The sequence below is a fragment of the Eptesicus fuscus genome, chromosome 12 (assembly GCF_027574615.1).
Source record: "Eptesicus fuscus isolate TK198812 chromosome 12, DD_ASM_mEF_20220401, whole genome shotgun sequence".
Lineage (NCBI taxonomy): Eukaryota > Metazoa > Chordata > Mammalia > Chiroptera > Vespertilionidae > Eptesicus > Eptesicus fuscus.
In genome coordinates this window covers 42354728-42377406 of record NC_072484.1, presented here as the reverse complement: position 1 = coordinate 42377406, position 22679 = coordinate 42354728, and the positions used below count along the sequence as shown (strand labels likewise).

Here is a 22679-nt window from a genome sequence, read left to right as displayed (position 1 = left end):
TGCCCTCCTCATAAGACACAGGGAATGTGAATTCCTTTGAGCAATAAAGATCTATGAGATTCTTAGGATAAATGTTATGAGGCTGTAATTTTATTGACAAAACCGGTATCTGGAAAACAAGCCCTGGAGAACTTACTCTGTCATTTTCTGACCAGAGGACAGGCTGGTATACCGACCAAAGTAAGTAAGAGCACCATCTCACCTGCCTATACAACTTTTCCTTAAAACCTACTTGGTAATAAAATAAAATAAAATAAAGTCTTTCAAATTTAATAGAGATGTTCCTGTTTCAGTGATTACACAATCTATCATTTCTAATCTCCATCACAATTCATCCTCTGTCAATAAATACCTAAAGAATGATAAGACCGTGGATCATTAAATTGACTTATTCAAATCATATCAGGCACATGATCAAGCTTATAAACCTCAAATTACTGAGCATAAGACTTAAGCCTCTTACTCTGATGAAGAGAACATTATATTTCTACTGATAGTACAATTATTCTAGAGTTGATACAACTCTACAAGCTCTGATACATTTTAATCTGTCAAATTATGCCTCTTAAAGGAAATCCAATAACACAGAACAGAAGACTGAGTGGGACTTTTCCTGTTTCTCTGGAACCTGGGCCAAATGATGGGGACAGAAAAGAGTCAAGCATTCCACTTTCTAAAGAAAGCTTCAAACAATTGGAAGCCTTGCAACCTGTCAGAGCTTCCTAATAGGCCAACAGCATCCCCACCAAACCATTGACTGTCCTTCCCAAGCTATAAGAACAGAAGACAGGGGAAGAGAAATAGAAATTGTATCACTGGAATGAGAAAAGAAAGGTCCCAAAACTGGGAGTGGGGTTCCCAGTTAGGCAAAGTGATTATAATTAGTTGTAAATGACTATGGACTTCTGTAAATTACTTACTTATCAGAATGTAGCTCCACAAAGAGGAGGAGGTGTCCACATCAAAAGGTTAAAAGGCTGCCCTAGCCAGGTTTGCTCAGTGGATAGAGCACTGGCCTGCAGACTGAAGGGTCCTGAGTTTGATTCCTGTCAAGGGCACACATACCTTGGTTGCAGGCTCTTCCCCAGCCCGGGCCCTGGTTTTGGCTCATGCAGGAGGCAACCAATCGATGTGTTTCTCTCACATTGATGTTTTTCTCTGTCTTTCCCTCTTTCTTCCACTCTCACTAAAAATCAATGGAAAAATATCCTCGCATGAGGATTAACAAAACAAAACAAAAGGTTAGAGGTTGGCCTGATCTGCCAAGCAAACAATGCAATGTCAGAGGACAATTCAGGAGCATAAAGGGTGCCTATACCCCTCAGACCTATCACCACCACCATTCAAGCTGGCCTGAGCTTCAAGCATTGTATAAACTCAGAAAAAGATGGAACCAGGATACCAGCAGCAGTATCAGCACAGACCTCAGGCCAGATGAAGCTTAATGAGGGCTGTTTCTGCCCCAGTAACACATCATGCTCCTTGAATAAATGTAGAAAACGTAGACCCAAGACTAGATAGATGAGAAGAAAAAACCTGAGAAGGAAAGAAAACCTTGGAATAGGAATAAATCCCTGGTGTGTGTGTGTGTGTGTGTGTGTGTGTGTGTGTGTGTGTGTGTGTGTGTTTTCATTTATACAAAATTTTTCAAGTTTATCAATAATGAGTGAACATGAGAGTTCATGATAAAAAAATTAATTGGGCTATAGAAACATAGATACAGACACAAATACCTGAACTTCTGCTCAAAATTCACATATTTCATTAGTATTTAAAAAATAGTTGCATCAGTCTTAGAACCACTCACTGATTTGCTTAAAATCTTTCCATATTAACTTATGTGTCTTTTATTAATGTAATATGAAATGAAGCAGTGAGAGTTCTGAACATCACTAACTTATTTAGCCTCTACACATACCCTGAAAACATGACTTCTGTCTGTTTTGATCTCCATTACATCCCTAGCACCTAAAATAGTCCCTATCTTATAAAAAATATATTGAATTAAAAGTCAAATATATGACTGTTAGATGGTTCAGTGCCAAAAATAGAGGAGACAGTGTTATGGGCTGAATTATATCCCTTCAAAATCATGTCAAAGTTCTAACCCTCAGTACATCTGAATGTCATTTTAAAGAGGTAATTAAGTTAAAATGAGGTTGTTAGGATGGACCCTAATCTAATACAGCTGCTGGACTTATGAGAAGGGGATTTCAGATTATAGACATGCACAGAAGGAAAACATGTAAAATCACAGGGACATGATAGCCATTTGCATGTCAAGGAGAGAGGTCTCAAAAGAAACCAATCCAGGGAGAGGTGAAACCAATTCAGGTCCTCTGCCATTTTTTATTTTATTTTTTAAAATTTATTTTTATTGATTTCAGAGAGGAAGAGAGAGGGAGAGAGAGAGAGAAACATCAATGATAAGAGAGAATCATCCATCGGCTGTCTCCCGCATGCCCCACACCAGGGACTGAGCCCACAACCCGGGCATGTGCCCCAACTGGGAATCAAACCATGATCTCCTGGCCCATAGGTTGATGCTCAATCACTGAGCCACACAGGCCAGGCCTCTGTCCATTTTTTAATTGGATTATTTGTTTGGTGTTGAGGTATATGAGTTTTTTATATTTTTATATATATATTAATCACTTGTCAGAACTATAAGCATACAATACAATATATGGAAATGTACACTTGAAACCTATATAATCTTATTAACTAACTAGAGGCCTGGTGCACAAAATTTATGCAATGGGTGGCGGGGTGTCCCTCAGCCTGGCCTGTACCCTCTCCAATCGGGACTCCTTGAAGGATGTCCGACTCACAATCCAGGACTGCTGGCTTCTAACTGCTTGCCTCCCTACTGGCTTGATTGCCGCCTAACCACTCCCCTGCCAGCCAGATGGGCCCCAACTGCCCTCTCCTGCTGGCCTGATGGCCCCCAACTGCCTTTCCCTGACAGCCTCATGGCCCCCAACTGCCCTCCCCTGATGGCCTGATCACTCCTAACCACCTCTGCCTCAGCCCCCACCACCGTGGCTTTGTCTGGAAGGAAGTCAGATGGTCAGAAGATGTCCTATCTCATGGTCTAATTAGCATATTACCCTTTTATTAGTATAGATGTCACCCTCTCTCTTTAAAAAAACAAATGAAACTAATCTTGCCAAACCTTGATTTTGAACACTGAGTATAAATAATTGTGAGAAAATACATTTCTGTTGTTTAAGTCTACCAGCCTGTGTTCCTTTACAATGGCAGCCCAACAAGCTAATGCAGGTACTTAAGGAACTTTTTGACTGACAGATGAATAGATAAAGGCACAGGAGTCTAGGAAAAAATATAATTTTTGATACATATTAGATTTCATCATGTAACAATAATCAAGGTCTGATCATGGTGTGGACACCCTAATGGTGAATTCAAAGCACTGATTTCACCCCCTCTGGTGGTATTAAAATGACATTTGTTTAACTGGGCAAAACAGGTAATCCTGATAGAATCCATCAATGATCACATAAATAGAGTTATCTTGCTAAATATCAGTTGCCTGATCCAGGAGCAGTGGCTATATTTAAAATTATTGGATCCAAGTAGAAGTAAAGTCTATAATGTGGAGAATATATCAAACCAGGATTTGAGGGTATTAAGCTACTTAGATTCTTGAGAAGCAATCAAACCAGGACTTTGAGGGGATTAGGCTATTTGGACTCCTGAGAAGCTATGATCTAGTCCTTACTGTTACACATAACTAAAAAGTTTTAAGGGATATTGGAGGGATGAAAGACTAGGACTATTAAGCTATAATAGAAAGATGGCTTAGGAATATCCATACATTCCTTTTTGTTGTTAAAAAATCTTTCAGTGATTTTATATTCACCCCCACCTGCCCCCCTTGTGTCGGCCTGGTTGCCCCCAACTGCGCCCCCCTGCCTGCCTGATCATCCCATGCAGCCTGCTGTTCAGCCATTTGGTCATCCCTCACTAACTCCCCTGCTGGCCTTGTTGCCCCACACAGCCTGCTGTTTGGTCGTCCATCTGGTTGTTTCAGTCATGATGGCCACTGGCTTTTTATATATTAGGATGAGTGTGCAGAGGTTAAAATGTTAATGACTATATAAATATTCAATAATCTTTATTTTGAAAGAAGAAAAACTTGCTTATATTATAACTAGTGGCCCAGTGCACGAAATTTGTGCGTGAATGGGGGTTCCCTCAGCTCAGCCTGCACCCTCTCAGGGACCCCTTGGGACATCCCTCTCACAATCTGGGACCGCTGGCTCCTAACCGCTCACCTGCCTGCCTGCCTGATCGCCCCTAACTGCCCTCCCCTGCTGGCCTGATCTTGCCCCCAACAGCTCTACCCTGCCGGCCTAATCTCACCCCCAACTGTCTCTGCCTATCTGATCATGCCTAACTGACTTCCCCTGCCGGCCTGATTTCACCACCAACTGCCCTCCCCTGCCAGCCTGGTTGCCCCCAACTGCCCCCCCCCACTGGCCTTACCTCACCCCTAACTGCTCTCCCCTGCCAGCCTGATCGCCCCTAACTGCCTCTGCCTGCCTGATTGCCCCTAACTGCCCTCCCCTGCCAGCCTGATCTCATCCCCAACTGCCCTCTCTGCCTCGGCCCCCACCATCATGGTTTTGTCCAGAAGGAAGTCAGACGTCCAGAAGATGGCCAGTCGACCTCATCTAATTAGCATATTACTCTTTTATTAATATAGATAGATTATATAGGATAGGATTGCTTAATTGGGGTAGGAGCCTTTTTCAGCAGGAGGAGATGCTCTTGGCAGACAAAAATACATAATCCCTATAATCTGGACTGATAGCCAGCCATAGGCACTATACTGCCAAACTGGTCATTAAAAAAGTGAACAACTTTCTTACACCTTACACCAAACAGCTGTTGCCCTTAAAACCCCTCCTCAGCCCCCACCTTAGGTTCTGCCTTCGCAGTTCACCCAGATTAGGTTATGATTGGTCGGTTTCTATGCCAGTCAGCGTCAAAAGGTCCACCTCCTAGGAAGCCATTGATTCCTTGCACTTCACCCAGATTTGGTTCTGATTGGTCGGGTTCTATGCCAGTCAGCATCTCTGGGCCTATCTCTGGGCCTGATCAGAGAGGTGGCACTGATCAGCAGCCCCAGTGGAGGCCTGAGAGAAGGAGAAGCGTGACTGCTGGCCAGGTCTGGAGAGAAAGAGAGAAGCAAGGGCTGATCAAGAGTTGCCACAGAGGCTACGGATCAGACTCTGCTTCTCTCTCCAGGCCTCTCCAGGCCTGATTCATAGCCCCCTTGGCAGTCAATGCTGGGTCGCCACAGCAACCCAGCACTGACTGCAGGACTGACTTCTGATCAATAGAGCCTTCAGTTGTTATGGACCCTAGGTTTTTATATATTAGGATTTTTGGTATGAAAATTTCCCCAAGATAAAGCTTTGAATAACCACCCCTGTTACAGAGTAACATGTTTCTGAAGTTCTCAGAATTTAAAGGTAAATGAAAATCATATCCTAGAGCAGCATTTTTTTTATTGTCTAAAGTTTTACATATGTCTCCTTTTTCCTCAATTGACCCACCTCAGCCATTCCCACCTCAGGCAAGCCCCCACTGCCCCAGTGTCTGTGTCCATTGGTTATGCTAATATGTATGCATACAAGTCCTCTGGTTGCTCTCTAACCCCCCATCCCCTACCATTTGTCTCTGGATCTATTCTTGTTCATCAAATTATGTTGACCATTATATCCCTCATATGAGTGAGATCATGTGATATTTATCTTTCTCTGACTGACTCATTTCGCTTAGCATAATGCTCTTCAGTTCCATTCATGCTGTTGCAAATGGTAAAAGTTCCTTCTTTTTTATAGCATAATAGTATTCCATTGTGTAGATGTACCACAGTTTTTTAATCCACTCATCTGCTGATGAGCACTTAGGCTGCTTCCAAATCTTAGCTATAGAGCAGCAATTTTCAACCTTTTCATCTCATGCAATCATGAACTACTTTCTAAAATTCTGAAGCACATCAAAAATATATTTTTTGCTGATCTGATAAAAATATAGGTATGACTTTTGTTTGTTCAAACCAGATGGCTATTGTTGTGCTGTCTGTTGTCATTTATTTATTTATTTGTTTACAATCTAAGGGAAAAGAGGTCAGTGCCCCTGACTAAATAGTCAGGAACTGCATGTTTTAAGAAATTTTTTGGCACTCCAGTTGAAAATAGTTTTCCTAGAGGAACAGAACTCACATTGAATGGCATTGTTTATTGGAGAAACAACTGAAGCCAAAGGCTATTATTTAATTTGCCAGAGACCTAAAATTTGTTATTAATGTTGTTAAAGTGACTTGAGTTTAGAGTTAGAATCATCTTGGTTATACTATATGAATTGATTGAACTAGACAGAAAATTTTTAAGTGATGCAACTGCTTTGGAAGATTGTGGGTTTACCACATATGACAAAAAATAAATTTGAAGCACAGCAATCTAAAAAAAAGTTATGATGTCTTTTATTTACTACCAAAGGGACTGATAGTCAGCCAAGGGAGAGTGAGGCTACAATGAAAAGAAAACAGTGTAATCTCCTTTCATACAGTTCAGATAAGAAAAGTTGCTTTCTATTAAATAAAGAGTCCAAATGACCAAAACATATTGAAACATATAAAGTTAAAACCTAAATCAATTACATGAAATTCTTTTGTATAACTACATACATAGTTGACTATAATTGACTTATTTAGAAATAATCACTCCTCAATTCATTAACTGATATTCCTATAAACATACACAAATGATGGTTCACATAATGACAAAATTCAAGGTGTCAATGCAATGAATGCAAAACATGAACAATATGAAATGGAGATGTTGGGCTAACAAACATATAAGAATGAAAAAGTTGCTAGAAAATAATTCTTCCTGTTCACCTTTGAGTTTGCAGCCTAGTCTAATTCAAGTAAGTATATATGATGCAACATACTCTAAGCATATTATTGTTATGTTTGAGCCTCAGGAACTTGGGAGCATAAATCACCATGATATTGGTCTGCTATATACCTGCCTGGGAAATTTCTTTGTTGCCCTTAAGGGCTCCAAAATAAGTTGCAACAATTTGTTGACATATCAGGATATCCTTGATCCAAACAACATTCTGGCAAACAAATGAATGTGTGATCACCTGCTTTCATTATCTGCATACTAGTTATCTCAATTTATATAATCTATAATATTAAATCACCATGTTATTGGCTCCCAATCTATATTCCAGACATTATCTCTAGACATACATATAATTGACTAACTTATGGACCTCTCTATATTTTGGAATGATCCATAGACACATCAAACTTATCATGTACAAAAGGGAATTGATCATCTTTTCTCCACTGGCTCTTCCCCTGTAGGGTGATGGCACCTCCAACCATCCAGTCTACAAAGATAAAAACCTGGACTCATCTCTGAATCCTTCCTATTCTCTCTCTTCACATCAATATTAATATAATGAAATCATCATATTGCTCATATATATATACATACATATATATATGTGTATGTATATATATATATGTATATATGTATGTATATATACATATATATATACATACATATATACATATATATATATACATACACATATATATATGTGTATGTATATATATGTATATATATGTGTATATATATATATATATATATATATATATATATATGTATGTGTATATATATGGGGAGAGAGAGGGAGAGAGAGAGAGAGAGAGAGAGAGAGAGAGAGGTAATATTCAAATTAGCTGGGATGCCATAATAGTCATAACCGGTTAGGAGAAGGCTGCACGTGCAGATGAGTCCCGGAGCAGAGACAGAGACGGGAGGCTGCTGGAGCAGACACAGGAAGGGGGGCCTGGGGATGCCCGAGCCACCATGCCAGCTCAGCCAGCCCTGGAGCAGACACAGGCAGGGGGGCCTGGGGCTGCTCCAGCCGTGACACACCAATAGTCCCACCTCTGCTCATGAGCTGCAGAGGAAACAGCTTTTCTGACGACTCATTGGCTAAGTTCCCAGTACACCACTTGCAGTGTTCTTGGTAACTTGGGTAATAAGAACCCAAGAAGGTGATCTAGGGTTTTTCCACCTCACTCCTGGAGGAAAAAATGAAGGTCCGATGCTGGAGGGGCTAAGAAATGTCATATCCTGCCCTAGTCAGTTTGGCTCAGTGGATAGAGCCTCAGCCTGTGGACTGCAGGGTCCTGGTTCAATTCTGATCAAGGGCATGTACCTAGGTTGCAGACTTCTCCCTGGCCAGGGCCCTTGTCAGGGCTCATGCAGGAGGTAACCAATCAAAGTGTCCCTCTCACATTGATGTTTCTCTCTGTTTTTCCTCTCTCTTCCACACTCTCTAAAAATAAATGGAAAAATATCCTCAGGTGAGGATAAAAAAAGAAAGAAAGAAAGAAATGTCATATCCTGTGAAAGAGATATCTTGAAAATGTCTAAAGAAAGTTATCATTTTTTCGTGATGAAGGGACTGGAGTCTGTGTTAATCAAAACACTTTGACGGCTGCAGTGGCCGGCAGTGGCAGCAGCAGCAGGGTGATGGGGGTGGCACCTTCCCCTGATCAGCCGGCCACCTCCCGCAGACATCCCCTGAGGGCTCCCAGACTGTGAGAGGGAGCAGGCTGGGCTGAGGAACCACTGACCCCTCCCCCTCCAGTGCATGAATTTCATGCACTGGGCCTCTAGTTTCATCATATTAATGTTTATATGAAGTGTCCTCTTATCTCCAATCCTATTATCTGCCCTAGTTCTGTTCACTTAACTAGCATTCAACAACTTCACCTTAAACTGCATTTATAGAATAAAGTTAAGCATCCTCAGGAAGCTGAAAGGTCTATAATCTGATTACTGCCAATCTACCTCTTGTCTTTCCTTGACCCTTATTTTACATTTCAGTAACCCTTATGTGATTTATGTCCCTTACATTCCATGCTATTACTTACTTCTATACCATTGCTAAGGTTGTCCCTTGGACCTGAAACTCCCTTCTCCTTCTCATATGATTAATTTCTGCTTAAAGGTTAAGATTTGCTGTAGGTATTGTGTCCTTGAGGGAGTCTTCTGTAATCGAACCCATACATAGAACTCTCTTAACAACCCAGCAAAAGCCTTTTTTCCTGCATTCCCACATTATTTCATTAGAGTCTATTTGTTTTCTTCCTCACTAACAGAAGAGCATCTTGAAAGAAAGACCTATAACTTCTTTACTTAAGCTTGTCCTGAAGCTACTAGTTCAATGCTTTTCCTTTCACAGGCACTGAGTAGGTAATGAGTGAGAGAACAAATGATTAAATGAATGAATGAATGGAGTAACTGAACAGATTAAGGAGAAATTGATAATTGCAATGGATGAAATAGTATTTCCTCCTTTTTATTACCTATAGAAGACTCATATTTTTCTCTAAATCCTATAATCTTTGCCTAAATTCACTTACTTGGGCCCACTAAGACCTAAAATACCAGGAGATACTGTATTGTCTTAACTTTTAACCTGATAAAAATTATTAGAAGAATTCATAACCTAAATATTTTCTAGTAAATTGGACTGAATAATAATTCTCATTAATTTTAGTCACATTTTTTTCTAAAAACATAGAATCTCATGATTTAATGAATAAAGATAATATTGACCAAAGAACTTTTTATCTATTTTTAGAAGAAGCAAATAACCTTTTAATTACATTTAGTTTTTAATTTTAATTTTTTGTTTTAGTTCTCATTGAAGATGGAAAATATTAATTGGAAATTTTAACTTGAATATTTATATTCAAATTTCTCCAAAATAAGTGTAAGATAAATCTAAATAATTAATTTTCCAGAATATTATTTTTATAGCATTTCTGCTTCCAATGTTGTAGTTTGAAACTATACTAAATTTTGGGGAAATTGTGTACCTGAATATTCTTTTTAGATGTACAATCATTATTACTTTTTCAATAATCAAGTTCGTTTCAGAGATATACATATATTAAATAAAAAGATGTCTGGAAACAGCATGAAGGTTATTAAGTATGTTTTTAAAGTGGCTATCCTGGGCAGGGTTAGGAGGCAAGTCTACTCTGTAACTGAAATATTTCAAGTGGGGCTATAGCATATTTCCTCAGAACCCAATGCTGCCCACATGACTTGGACCCTAGTTTGTCTATCCTGATAATTATTAGCGATATATTTTATCTTTCCAAGCAAATAACATACCAACAAGACACCCTAATTGAGTCTGTAGAGAAAACACTCTAGCTATAAGAAACTTTTCATTATATACATTTTAAACCAAAGAAAATATTCTCCTAACAATTTAACAAATATTTGGAAAGAATTATAAAAGGAACTAACCTAAAATAAATATCACAAAATAATATTGCTTTCTGAGGTTAAAGAAGATACAGAATATTTCATTATTAATTTAAAATATATATTTATTGATTTTAGGAGAGAGGAAGGGAGAGTGATAGATAGAAACATTGATGAGAGCAAAACATAGATTGGTTGCCTCCTGCATGCCCCCTACTGGGGATCAAACCCACAAAGGAGGCATGTCCCCTGACTAGGAATCAAACCAGTGATTTCTTGGTTCAACCACTGAGCCACCCTGGCCGGGCAAATCCTCAATTTTTAAATCCCCTTTTTAATAAGATTTGTTGGATACGGTAGTTATTCTAAGGCAGACTGCTCTTTTCAACTTTACATCACCTCTAAGTTAGCACTTAAAATGTTTACATGATCTGTTTTTGTACTTTGGTTCACTTTTCTATACAGTCCAAAGTGTAAAAGGTAGATGGGCTCTTAGCAGCAATTTATTAGCAGGTACATAGACATCTTTTTAACAGTATGAAACCAAACTCCCTAAGAAAGAGAAAGAGCAGACAGAAAGAGGTAAATGATCCAATTTCTTGGACAATAATTTGCTGAGATTTTACTTTTCCTGGGATTCCTGCACTCAGTTGTCATCACCGCTGCAAAGTAGACTCCAGAATGAGGCCGCTTATCATTTACAACTGTGGGGATGGAGTGCAGGTAGAGGAGGGCAAAGAGGGGATAAATAGTGATGGACTAAATTAAATGTAAAAATAAGTAAATAAAACTGGCTCAAAGAGAGGCAGAACTCCCTTTCCTTGGCTCTTTGTATTTAAGTAAGGATTTTGTAGTCAGAATAATTTGTTCTATATGAATGTTTCCCAAACTGTATATTCCATACCATGTTGCTCTGCTAGTGTGACACGTGTATTTTGAAAATCAGTGTGCTGTGCAAATGTCATCCGATACAAGTAGGGCTTACAGTAAAAACTGGGGTTAGAAATACAGCTTCCATGAACTTCATCGGTGACATGATAAAAAAAGAAAGATAGGAACCTAATAAAAAACCAGTAGAACAATTTTATACTATTTACTAGTTAAAAATACGTAAACCTACAATAAACATGGCACCTGACCTAGAAAAAGACCTGGGTACGGTTTGCTTGAGGAAGCGAGGGTTTCAGCCGTGAGTTCTTATGAAGTGGTAGAGGGAGGATTATCTGAAATTTCAGGAGATGTTGCCACAGATGGGGAGGGTTGTGCTTCATAACATATGCAGTGAGCTGAGGTACCATAGCTGGAAACTATGCTTTGTGGGCCGCGTGTATCTTGGTCCAGCTGTGTAGTTTTCCACATTGTTTCTCCTGAAGGAAACGGTGCAGAAACAAACACAAAATCTGTGTAACACTCAAAATGTTCCCCAATATCCCAGTCAGTTTTGGAGTACATTTCCATGTTCTAAATGAGCACTATCACAGAACTGAGAATGCTATGCACTTGAGAAATAAAAATGGGAGAAGGCAGCTTCTATGTTCAAATAAGTTTAGGAAATAAGTTGATTAAGCAATGTTGAATTTTTTTCTAGTAAAAAATTTCAGAAACTTTATATGCTAATCTAAACTCTGAAACTTCAAGAAGACAGTGGGTTTGTAATACTTTTCAAAATTATTTGACCTTGGAATCTCCTTTTTAAAAATTTTATTTTATTGCTGACAGTATTAAAGATGTCCCCCATTTTTAATCTGTGGTGCAAATAACATTAACATAGCCTAAAAAATAATATTCCATGTAGCACAATTTGATAAATACTTCTCTTTAGTAATATTTCATATTTATTGTTATAAAATGCAAAACGGGGATTTTGCTCATAGGAGAACTATATTATGATCTAACTCAGTTTTGTGTACATTAAAAAAAGAAATCTGAAATAAATTTTTAAAAATACCATTAATGTGTCTAACATTGCTGGCTGTATTTCTTCTGGCTCATAGAGAACTGAACTATAACAGACAATTAAAATCCTTCCTTGGAGTTAATAAAACTGTCATCTTTTCAGCATAATTAACCAAACAGCCAAAATTTTATAAATCTGCACCAAAAAAGTAAACTTGAGATTTTAAATGCATATGCTTCTCTGGGATTTCAGGATGATCATGTCTATAAATAAAATCCTTTTTGTGAAATCTAAAAGATTTGTTTTAAATTACTAATTTTACCTATTATATCACTTTATACACACACAGGCACACACACACACACACACAGAGTGGTAGGCAAAGGTAGGTTTATAGTTGTGAGAACTTGAAAGAGTTTATTGTTGTACTATTATATATTTATTTATTATTGTTTGTCTTCTTTACTTATTTATATTACTAGAGGCCCGGTGCATGAAATTCGTGCAAGGGGTGGGGGGGTTGGGGGGGTTGTCCCTCAGCCCAGCCTGCACCCTCTCCAATCTGGGACCCCTCAAGGGATATCTGACTGCCCCTTTAGGCCCAATCCAGGTAGGATCGGGCCTAAACGGGCAGTAGGACATCCCTCTCACAATCCAGGACTGCTGGCTCCCAACTACTTGCCTGCTTGCCTTCCTGATTGCCTCTAACCACTTCTGCCTGCCAGCCTGATCACCCCCTAACCACTCCCCTGCCAGCCTGATTGATGCCTAACTGCTCTCCTGCCAGCCTGATTGCCCCTAACTGCCCTCCCCCGCAGGCCTGGTCACCTCTAACTGCCCTCCCCTGAAGGCCTTGTCAACCCTAACTGCCCTCCCCTGCAGGCCTGGTCCCCCCCAACTGCTCTCCCCCACATGCCTGGGTCCCCCCCCAAACTGCCTTTCCCTGCAGGCCCGGTCACCCCCAACTTCCCTCCTCTGCCAGCCTGGTCACTCCTAACTGCCCTCCCCTGCAGGCTTGATTGCCCCCAACTGCCCTCCCTTGCAGGCCTGGTCCCTCCCAACTGCCCTCCCCTGCTGGCCTGATCACCCACAACTGCCCTCTCTTGTAGACCTGGTCCCTCCCAACTGCCCTCCCCTGCTGGCCATCTTGTCGCGGCCATCTTGTGTCCACATGGGGGCAGCCATCTTGTGTGTTAGAGTGATGGTCAATCTACATATTACTCTTTTATTAGATAGGATTTGTCTTCTTCTTGAGCATTTACAAGATTGTATCTAAGTGCACTAGGCCATTGTGACATTCTTTTGAGTTTTTAAAGCTATTGTAACAATCATAGCCTGCATAGCCATACAAACAACTACAAACCTACTTCTGCCCTCCCCTGTATAGTATACCTATTAATACATTTTACAAAATAAGGTTGAATTTGCTTTCATAAATATAGGGAAGAGCATTCCAAGCAGAGGTAACAGAAAAACTCATGGAAAAATCTCTAATGTGGATTCATGTACCAGTAGCTAGCACACAAGTTGACTGCAATGAAGGAGAAGAGTGAGAAGTGACTGGCAAGGAGAAAAGAAGGAGTCAGGCACACAGGTAGAATCAAAGGTGTTTTATAAAAAATTGCATGTAGGGATTTTGGAGAGAGATGGAAAAGTCAAAGATATTTTGAATTTTAAGCTTAACCAAATGGGATAAATATGCCACCCAGAGAAGGAGAAGTAGGAATACAAAGTCAAGAGTTGGCTCAAGGAGATTATGCAGAGTTGACTATCTGTTACTTAAACAGTTCAATAGATTTCTTCCCGGTTGCTTAGTTATTAGGTAATTCACTACTCACACAAGTCCAAAATAGGGGAAAACAAGGATTTTCATGGGTTTTCTGCTTATAAGTAGCTCCATTCAAAAGCTTAAAAGTAAAGGTAATTAATGCTAACTACTGTGACAGGTAAAACCAATATTTCAGCAGCTTAACAGTAACATTAATTGCCTGTTCATATCACAGTTCAATTAGTGGGTGGACTAGAGTGTGGAAGGATTTGGGGATATGAGTTGTTCAGAGACCCAGGCTCTTTCCATGATATGATTCTGTCATCTATAACAGAGGCTGAAAAGACATTCTGCAGCCAGGAGGGAAAATGTGTAGAATCGTGAGGAGAGAGCAGAATGCCCATCATTTATTTAAACCCATTAGCTACACTTCAGTCATAAGGCCCCACCCAGTTCCAGGAATGGATGGAAGATGTTAATTTAGCTCAATGGTCAGGAATAATATTTCATGTTGTCTTTGTCACAAAGGGAAAGAAGATAAAGCCCTCGACTAAATAATGAAGGACTAAAAATTAATACAGAAATAATTTTCTCTTATTGTCCCTGTTATCAGTAGCCACAAACAATACAGAACTAAAACCAAAAACAGTCATAGCAAGAGAAAGACACTATGTAAAACTTCATATATGGAGGTAGAATGACTGCCTTAAAAAAATTTCCAATTTTTCTATATCTTCTCTAATACCCCTCTCCTCTCTCTTTCTCTCTCTCTCTTTCTCTCTCTCTCTTCTCTCTCTCTCTCTCTCTCTCTCTCTCTCTCTCTCTCTCTCTCTCCCTCTTTCTTTTTTATCTGCACTTTCTCACATACTTGGTGGTCATTTGAATGTCTTCTTTGGAGAAGTGTCTGTATTCTAACCCTTTGCCCATTTATAAATTGGTTTATTTGTGTGTGTTTTTGCTATTAAATTGTAAGAGACTCTTACATATTCTGGATATTAACCCCTGATGAGATACGTGGTTTGCAAATATTTTCTCCCATTCTGTAGGCTGCCTTTTCACTCGGTTGATTGTTTCCTGTGCAGTGCAAAAGCTTTTTAGTTTGATATAATTCCCTTTGTTTATTGTTCCTTTTGTTGCCTATGATTTTGGTGTAAAATCCAAGTCATTGCCAAAATCATTGTGAAGGAATTGTTGCCCGATGGGTGTAAAGTTTCAGTTATGAAAAATGAGTTAGTCCTAAGACCTGCTGTACAACGTGGTGCCTATAGTTAACACGGCATTGTGTGCCACAAAACAAATGAAAAAGAATACAAGGCAATTTTTGGAGGTGATGAATATGCTTATTACCTTGATTGTGATGATGGTATCATGAATATAGGCATATGTACAAACTCATTAAAAATGTATACAATACATATGTGCAATTTTTGTGTATCAATTATACTCAGTAAAGCTTTAAAAATGGAGTGTTGTCTAGTTATATAAACTTTTTAGGTTTAGAGTTAATTTAGTTTACATTAATGTTATATGGTTTTTAACTATTGTGAATGAGAATAAAACTTTTCCAGCTATAATAAAAGAAACTTTGCTATGGAAACATATCAGATGTTAGTTCATAAGAAATAACCCCCTTCTTGAACCTTTGATAAATTGTAACTACCTATACAGTTCTTCCACTCATAGCAGTGTCTCCTGTATTCTCAAATATTCTGTGATTCTGGCATTTTAAATTGAAGCGTTACTGCCTGAGTTCGTAATTCAAAGAAATTTAGAGGGAAAATAAATTCAACATCCTGGCCAAAAAGCAGCGTATCTATTTCAGAAACACACACACACACACACACACACACACACACACACACATCTCTCTCTCTTGAGCAGTAATAAACCTGGGTGCCTCAAGATGGCTTGTTCTGATATCAGAGACTGTCCTCTAGGGACCAAGCTGTTTTCCTTGAAACTTGAAAAGGGAAATTTATTCTTTCACATCCTGCTGGCTTCCCGATCCCACAGCTTCTGCATCTGACTCAGAGCTGCCTGCAGTTTGTATCCCTGAACATCATCGGCGTCTGGCTTCCACGGGATTTGGATTGGTCAAACCAAAGCAGAGGAGGAGCCACTCTGAACATTTTTTTTCCCCCTCCACACACATAAAATCAGCAGCGGCTACTAACACTCAGAGCGATGCTGGTGGGAGCCTCTGAGACGCAGCTGATGTGGGCATGTGCACACACTGTCTCCCAATGGCACCGCAGCTCCGAGGAAGATCATTTTGAAAAGACCTGAATTCCTAAGACTATAGTTAAACTGAAAGTGAGAACCAAACATAAAAAAAAAAAGCAAACAGCAGACTCTTTTGACTGAGAATAAGCATTTTGAAGCCAAAGATTTTAAAGGGACGGGGATGAGAGCAGTACCTGAAAGAGACTAAAACTTCCCTTTCAAGCTTTGGCGCATGTGACAGCTGTTCACAACAGGCATGCCACTCTCAGCCTCATAAAGGGCAGAAAAAGACCTGCAGAAAATCACGGAGGCCACCTGGCCCAGGAGCTGAAGCAGTTCAGAGGGGATTTGAATCCACTGACCCAGGATGAATTCCACTCACCACCATAGAGTGCACACGTCTCTCCACTTCCGGAACCTCAGCACCTACAGACTGCACAGCAACGCCAGCGAGCCCCCCGGAAAAGGCTACTCCGACGGAGGGTGCTACGAGCAACTTTTCGTCTCTCCTGAGGTGTTTGTGACTCTGGGTGTCATCAGCTTGCTGGAGAATATCCTGGTGATTGTGGCAATAGCCAAGAACAAGAACCTGCATTCCCCCATGTACTTTTTCATCTGCAGCCTGGCTGTGGCTGATATGCTGGTGAGCGTCTCGAACGGATCGGAAACTATTGTCATCACCCTGCTGAACAGCACTGACACGGATGCGCAGAGTTTCACCGTGAACATTGACAATGTCATTGACTCAGTCATTTGTAGCTCCTTGCTCGCGTCCATTTGCAGCCTGCTTGCCATCGCAGTGGACAGGTACTTTACTATCTTTTATGCTCTCCAGTACCATAACATTATGACCGTTAGGCGGGTTGGGATCATCCTGAGCTGTATCTGGGCAGCTTGCACGGTGGCGGGCATTCTGTTCATCATTTACTCAGACAGCAGCGTGGTCATCATCTGCCTCATCAGCGTGTTCCTCACCATGCTGGCTCTCATGGCCTCCCTCTATGTCCACATGTTCCTCATGGCCAGGCTTCACATGAAGAGGATCGCCGTCCTCCCGGGCACGGGCACCATCCGCCAAGGTGCCAACATGAAGGGGGCGATCACCTTGACCATACTGATCGGGGTCTTTGTGGTCTGCTGGGCGCCATTCTTCCTGCACTTGATATTCTACATCTCTTGTCCCCAGAATCCATACTGTGTGTGCTTCATGTCTCACTTTAACTTATATCTCATACTGATCATGTGTAACTCCATCATTGACCCTCTCATTTATGCACTCCGGAGCCAAGAGCTGAGGAAAACCTTCAGAGAGATCATCTGTTGCTACCCTCTAGGAAGTCTTTGTGACTTGTCCAGCAGATATTAAATGGGGGCAGAGGAGATGCTAAAAACATGCATAGGAGACTTTTTCACTCTTACTGAACCTGAGCAGTGTGCGTCAGTGACAGCTTCTTCTTCTGTGGAGGGCACATTGGTCGAGAATATCTGTTGTGTAAATTCAAGTTTATGGTTTGGGGTATGCAAAAAGGCCCAGTCTCTGTATATTTTTAATGTCATGTTGCTCTTTGGCTGTGCAATGTTTGCATGAAAACACCTTTGGCTGTGCAATGTTAACCCATATTTATAGGTCGTAGACACTGTGGACTTACAGAAAAGAAAAAAAAAGGTTCTTATTAAAAGCTTAACAATGTCTCTTTCTTGTAACTCCTAAAGATGTGACACTTTGCTTGTTGTAGTAGCATGGAAATCACAGCCTCATTAAATGTATTCTTATCAATGGTTTCTTATGTTACACTGCACGTACAACCATGTAATGTAGAGATTTGAGTCTCACATTTAAGGGGGCAATATTAAAGAACAGATGCTTACTCATTTAAAAAATCAGCTGAAATTTCAAGTCATTTAGTAAAACATGTTCATTCTCCCTGTAAACAGTAGAAATGAAGTTCCAATTGACAGTAAAACAGCTATTTTTTAAAAAGTGAATTTTTGAGTCAGAAAACTGTGTTTCTGAAAGACAGGGAGCTTAATCCCTCAAGGAAATAGTTTGCTATTCCACTCAGGCACTTCTGTTTGGGGTAGGAACCGGGGGAGAGAAAGCAGCTATGGGGATCACAGTGTTCTGGAAAACCTGAATTCACAGGTGAAACTAAACTTCCTGATACCACCCTATTTCCACCCATCATTACTAAAAACAGAGAATGAGGTCTTTCTGCCCCTTTAGCCAGGGACCCATTGTCTGCTGAAGTGTCCGGAAAAGGCGGTACTGCCCCGAGAGCTGGCTTCTGATCTCTAAAAAAACATGACTAGCGTTGAGTTCTTTCACTTTTCACATGGAAGTGACTTGCTGTTTACTTATTACTGGAGTACAATTACTCATTAAGTACTTTAACTTTAAAAGCCAAATCCATAGCACAAGTATTTTCAGGAAATATTTGTGAATATCTAAAGTAAGGGGACCACTGATGCCGGCACGTTTTGAGCAGGAAGTAAGACACTTAACCCCGGAGGACAACACGACATAAGTTAACCTTCCACAACCACACGGTGCAGAGTAAATACTTGTTTTGCTCCAAAATAATCCCAGAGATCTGGCTACTGAGCCATACAATCTGTACTTTCCAATTTGTGTGTACTTGAAAAGAAAGAGAAAGAAAATATATTAGGCTGGGAATTACCAGTAAACTATCCTTTGATTTAATTTATAATCTCTTCAAATGCTCATAGGCAGAGATAACATGCTAAGGTACTTCTTAATTCAAATCTAAATGGCTTACATATTAACAAGTCTCAAGAAATACTTTCACCATTCACATGGAAACATTACTTAAACATAATGGTGACATTCAAGTTTACAAATTAAAGGTGGTACTGAAGCTTGTTTCACTGCAATTCCATTATTTTAACACAAAAATAAGTATGAGGATTTTTAACACAGTCTGACATAACAGGCAAAACCCAAAGATGCAGCCAGACACAGATGGTGTTGACTTTTCTACTCTTCTTGTCCATTCTCTTTTTATTATTTTTCTTTATTGTTGAAAGTATTACAGGTGCCCCCTCTCCTCCCCCACTGACTTCCTCTGTCCCTCACCTTGATTGTGAGAAATCTCAAGAGCTAGAGATATGAAAAACGAAGCTACAAGTATGCCCCCCCACCCACCCTCTGTAGTGGCTGCCCTTGCACTGTATTTATTTCTCCTTCAAGTGTCATCTCAGGTGCTGCTCGGTCCATCTAGAGGCAGCCCACTTCTCCCACTGGAAGGAAATTGGCTCCTTTGTGTTCACATCCACACCCCCCTCCTGTCCTGTCCCACCAGCCAGGTCCCCTGTATGCCCAGGACACAATATTAGGCTTCAGTTTCTTTAAGGGCTAACACTATGGTTTACTCATTTTTCCTGCTCTCCCAATATTCCATTATTATGTTACTTCTTTCTCCAAGAAAACCAAGATTGTACCAGAAGAGCACGTCATTATCACCCAAAGCCCACAGTTGGCATTAGAGTTACCTTATGGTATTATATTGTATATGTGTTTGGACAAAGGTATAATGACATGTAGACACCATTATACTATCATTCAGAATAGTTTCACTTCCTTAAAAATACTCTATGCTGCCTACTTATCCCTCCTTTCCCCCAACTCCTGACAACCATGCTTCCTTTCATCGTCTCCATTCTCCTTTTCCAGAATGTCATACAGTTACAATCAGACAGTATATAACCTTCTCAGGTTGGCCTCCTTCACTTGGTAACATGCATTTAAGATTCCTCTGTGTCTTTTCATAATTTGGTAGTTTATTTCTTTTTAGTGCTTATTTAGTGCTTTTTAGTGCATATTTCACTCTATGGGTGAACAGTTAATTTATCTATTCACCTACTGAAAAACATCTTAGCTGTTTCCAAATTTTGGCAATCCTGTATAATAAAAGACTAATATGCAAATTGACCATCACTTCAACACACAAGATGGCTGCCCCCATGTGGTCAAAGATGGCCGCCCCCATGTGGACACAAGATGGCTGCCACAAGATGGTCAGCAAAGGTGGACAGTTGTGGACAATCAGGCCGAAAGGGGAGGGCAGTTGGGAGGGTTCCAGACTTGCAAGAGAGGGCAGTTGGGGCGATCAGGCCTGCAGGGGAGGGCAGTTAGGGGCGATCAGGCTGGCATAGGAGGGCAGTTAGGGGTGACCAGGCCGGCAGGGGAGGGCAGTTGGGTGGGACCAGGCCTGCAAGGGAGGGCAGTTGCGGGGCGACCAGGCTGTCAGGAAGGGCAGTTAGGGTTGCCCAGGCCAGCATGGAGGGCAGTTAGAGGCGACCAGGCTGGCAAGTGAGGGCAGTTAGAGGTGACTGGGCCAGCAGGGGAGGAAAGTTGGGGGTGACCAGGCCTGCAGGGGAGGACAGTTAGGGGCGACCAGGCCAGCATAGGAGGGCAGTTAGGGGTGACCAGGCTGGCAGGGGAGGGCAATTAGGGGCAATCAGACCAGCAGGGGAGCAGTTAGGCGTCTATCAGGATGGCAGGGGAGTGGTTAGGGGGTGAACAGGCTGGCAGGCAGAAGCAGTTAGGGGCAATCAGGCAGGCAAGCAGGGGAGCGGTTGGGAGCCAGCCGTCCCAGATTGTGTGAGGGATGTCCCAGATTGGAGAGGGTGCAGGCTGAGCTGAGGGACACCCCCCATGCACGAATTTTGTGCACCAGGCCTCTAGTTATGAATAAAACTGCTGTAAACCTTTTTGTGTGAATATATATTTTCAACTCATACCCAAGCACAAGAATTAACTTTTTTCTTTTTTATATATATTTGTATTTATTTCAGGGAGAGGAAGGGAGAAGGAGAGAGGGATAGAAATATCAATGATGAGAGAGAATCATTGATAGGCTCCTTCCTGAATGCCCCCTACTGGGGATTGAGCCCATAACCTGGGCATGTGCCCTGATGGGGAATTGAACCTTCACCTCCTGATTTGATGCTCAACCACTGATCAATATTGGCCAGGCAGGAATTAACTTTTTAAAACTTCAGTATAAATACTGTGATGAATGTATCTACACTTTAATATTTCATTAAGAGTAATTAATTAGTATTTGAATTATACTGGTCAGGAACAAATACTCCAGATATGGCTGATAAGCAGCATTAGATACCTTTATTAAAATTTTCACCAGAAAGTTCAATGAATAATTATAAGGTATATTAGAAATAATTTTTCATTGGTGAAATGAGTGATTGTTCAAGACTTGTTAACTTAAAAATTGTATAGCAATCACCATAACTTGCATGAACAAGGGACAAGCTTTGTGCTCACTTAGCAGCTAGCCTAACACTTAGACTCTATGCCGAAAACTCTAAATAGTACCACAGATCCCTTGCTTTCTTTAAAAAAGTCTCTGTTCAATGGACACAGACACCAGGGGGGTGAGGGCATGAGTGGGAAGGGGTGGGGAGGAATGGGGGGATAAGGACACATATGTAATATCTTAATCAATAAATAAAAATATATAATGCAAAGTAAGAAAAAAATTAAAAATCCCAATAAATTTTATTTTTAACATTTAAAAAATAATTATGAATTCAATATCTTTCAAATGCAAAAAGAAAATGCACCAGTAAAACAATGCCAGGATGTTATAGAAGGAACAATCGTGAAAAAAACAAAACACTCTTGAATTAAACATATGAATTTAAAAATTTTAAATAAATGTTTAAAAAACTTTCTATGGAGGAATTTAGTAAAAACCTCCTCCCCAAAGCCACAAAGACAAAGAAATGGAAATATAAGGGAAAAAGCTAATATTACATAATCAATTCAAGCAATTAATTTCCTGAACAATAGGAACTCCAAAAAGAGAGTGGGGGGGAGGGGGGATAGGGAATATGAAGAGATATAATTATCTGGGAATAATAAAAGTAAGCGTTCCAGAGCTTGAGAACATGTGGATACAAGTAAAATAAAAAGCCAGCCAAATCCTAAAATAATGAATGAGAAAAGACTTATTCCAAATATTTTTACTAGTATAATCATGAAATTTCAGAAAACTGGGATGCAGAGAAAACTCTGGTCTGGCTCAGCTTTGTTTTCGCCTGAATCTTCAGTGCTTATGTCATAGCCTGTGGCCCAGAGACCCTCAATGTGCACCCGAGGAATGCATGTCTGCATGGTAAATGTGGGAACCACTCAGAGAGCTGGAGTCCTGACCACAGGGCACTCCTTTGCTTCTGAATTAGGTCAGTGTGTTAGGAAAAAAAAATGTATAAAATACTTCAAGTTGCTACCTTACTAAACATTTTTTTTTCCTAACAACATGGTTTTATTCTTTTAACACAGTCTATTTTACATATGTGTAATCTTATTCAAATAAAGCATTACTGCTTTTGTTATGATTTTTTTTTTTTTAAAGTCTCTGTTCCCAAACCTAAATATTTTTAAGCTAGTAGCCCTGCACAC

At 40.3% G+C, this 22679-nt stretch overlaps 1 protein-coding gene across 1 annotated transcript; it reads left to right on the top strand.

Annotated features, from left to right (window-relative positions):
- The first annotated feature begins 16563 nt into the window (after window positions 1-16563).
- On the top strand, window positions 16564-18089 carry MC4R (melanocortin 4 receptor). Its single transcript, XM_008149588.3, has one exon. The coding sequence runs from the start codon at window positions 16602-16604 to the stop codon at window positions 17598-17600; it is 999 nt and encodes a 332-aa protein (XP_008147810.1). The 5' UTR covers window positions 16564-16601; the 3' UTR covers window positions 17601-18089.
- The last annotated feature ends 4590 nt before the right edge of the window (window positions 18090-22679 follow it).

Coding starts and splice junctions, on each gene's coding strand:
- MC4R (XM_008149588.3), top strand. CDS start 16,602: ATGAATTCCACTCACCACCATAGAGTGCACACGTCTCTCCACTTCCGG.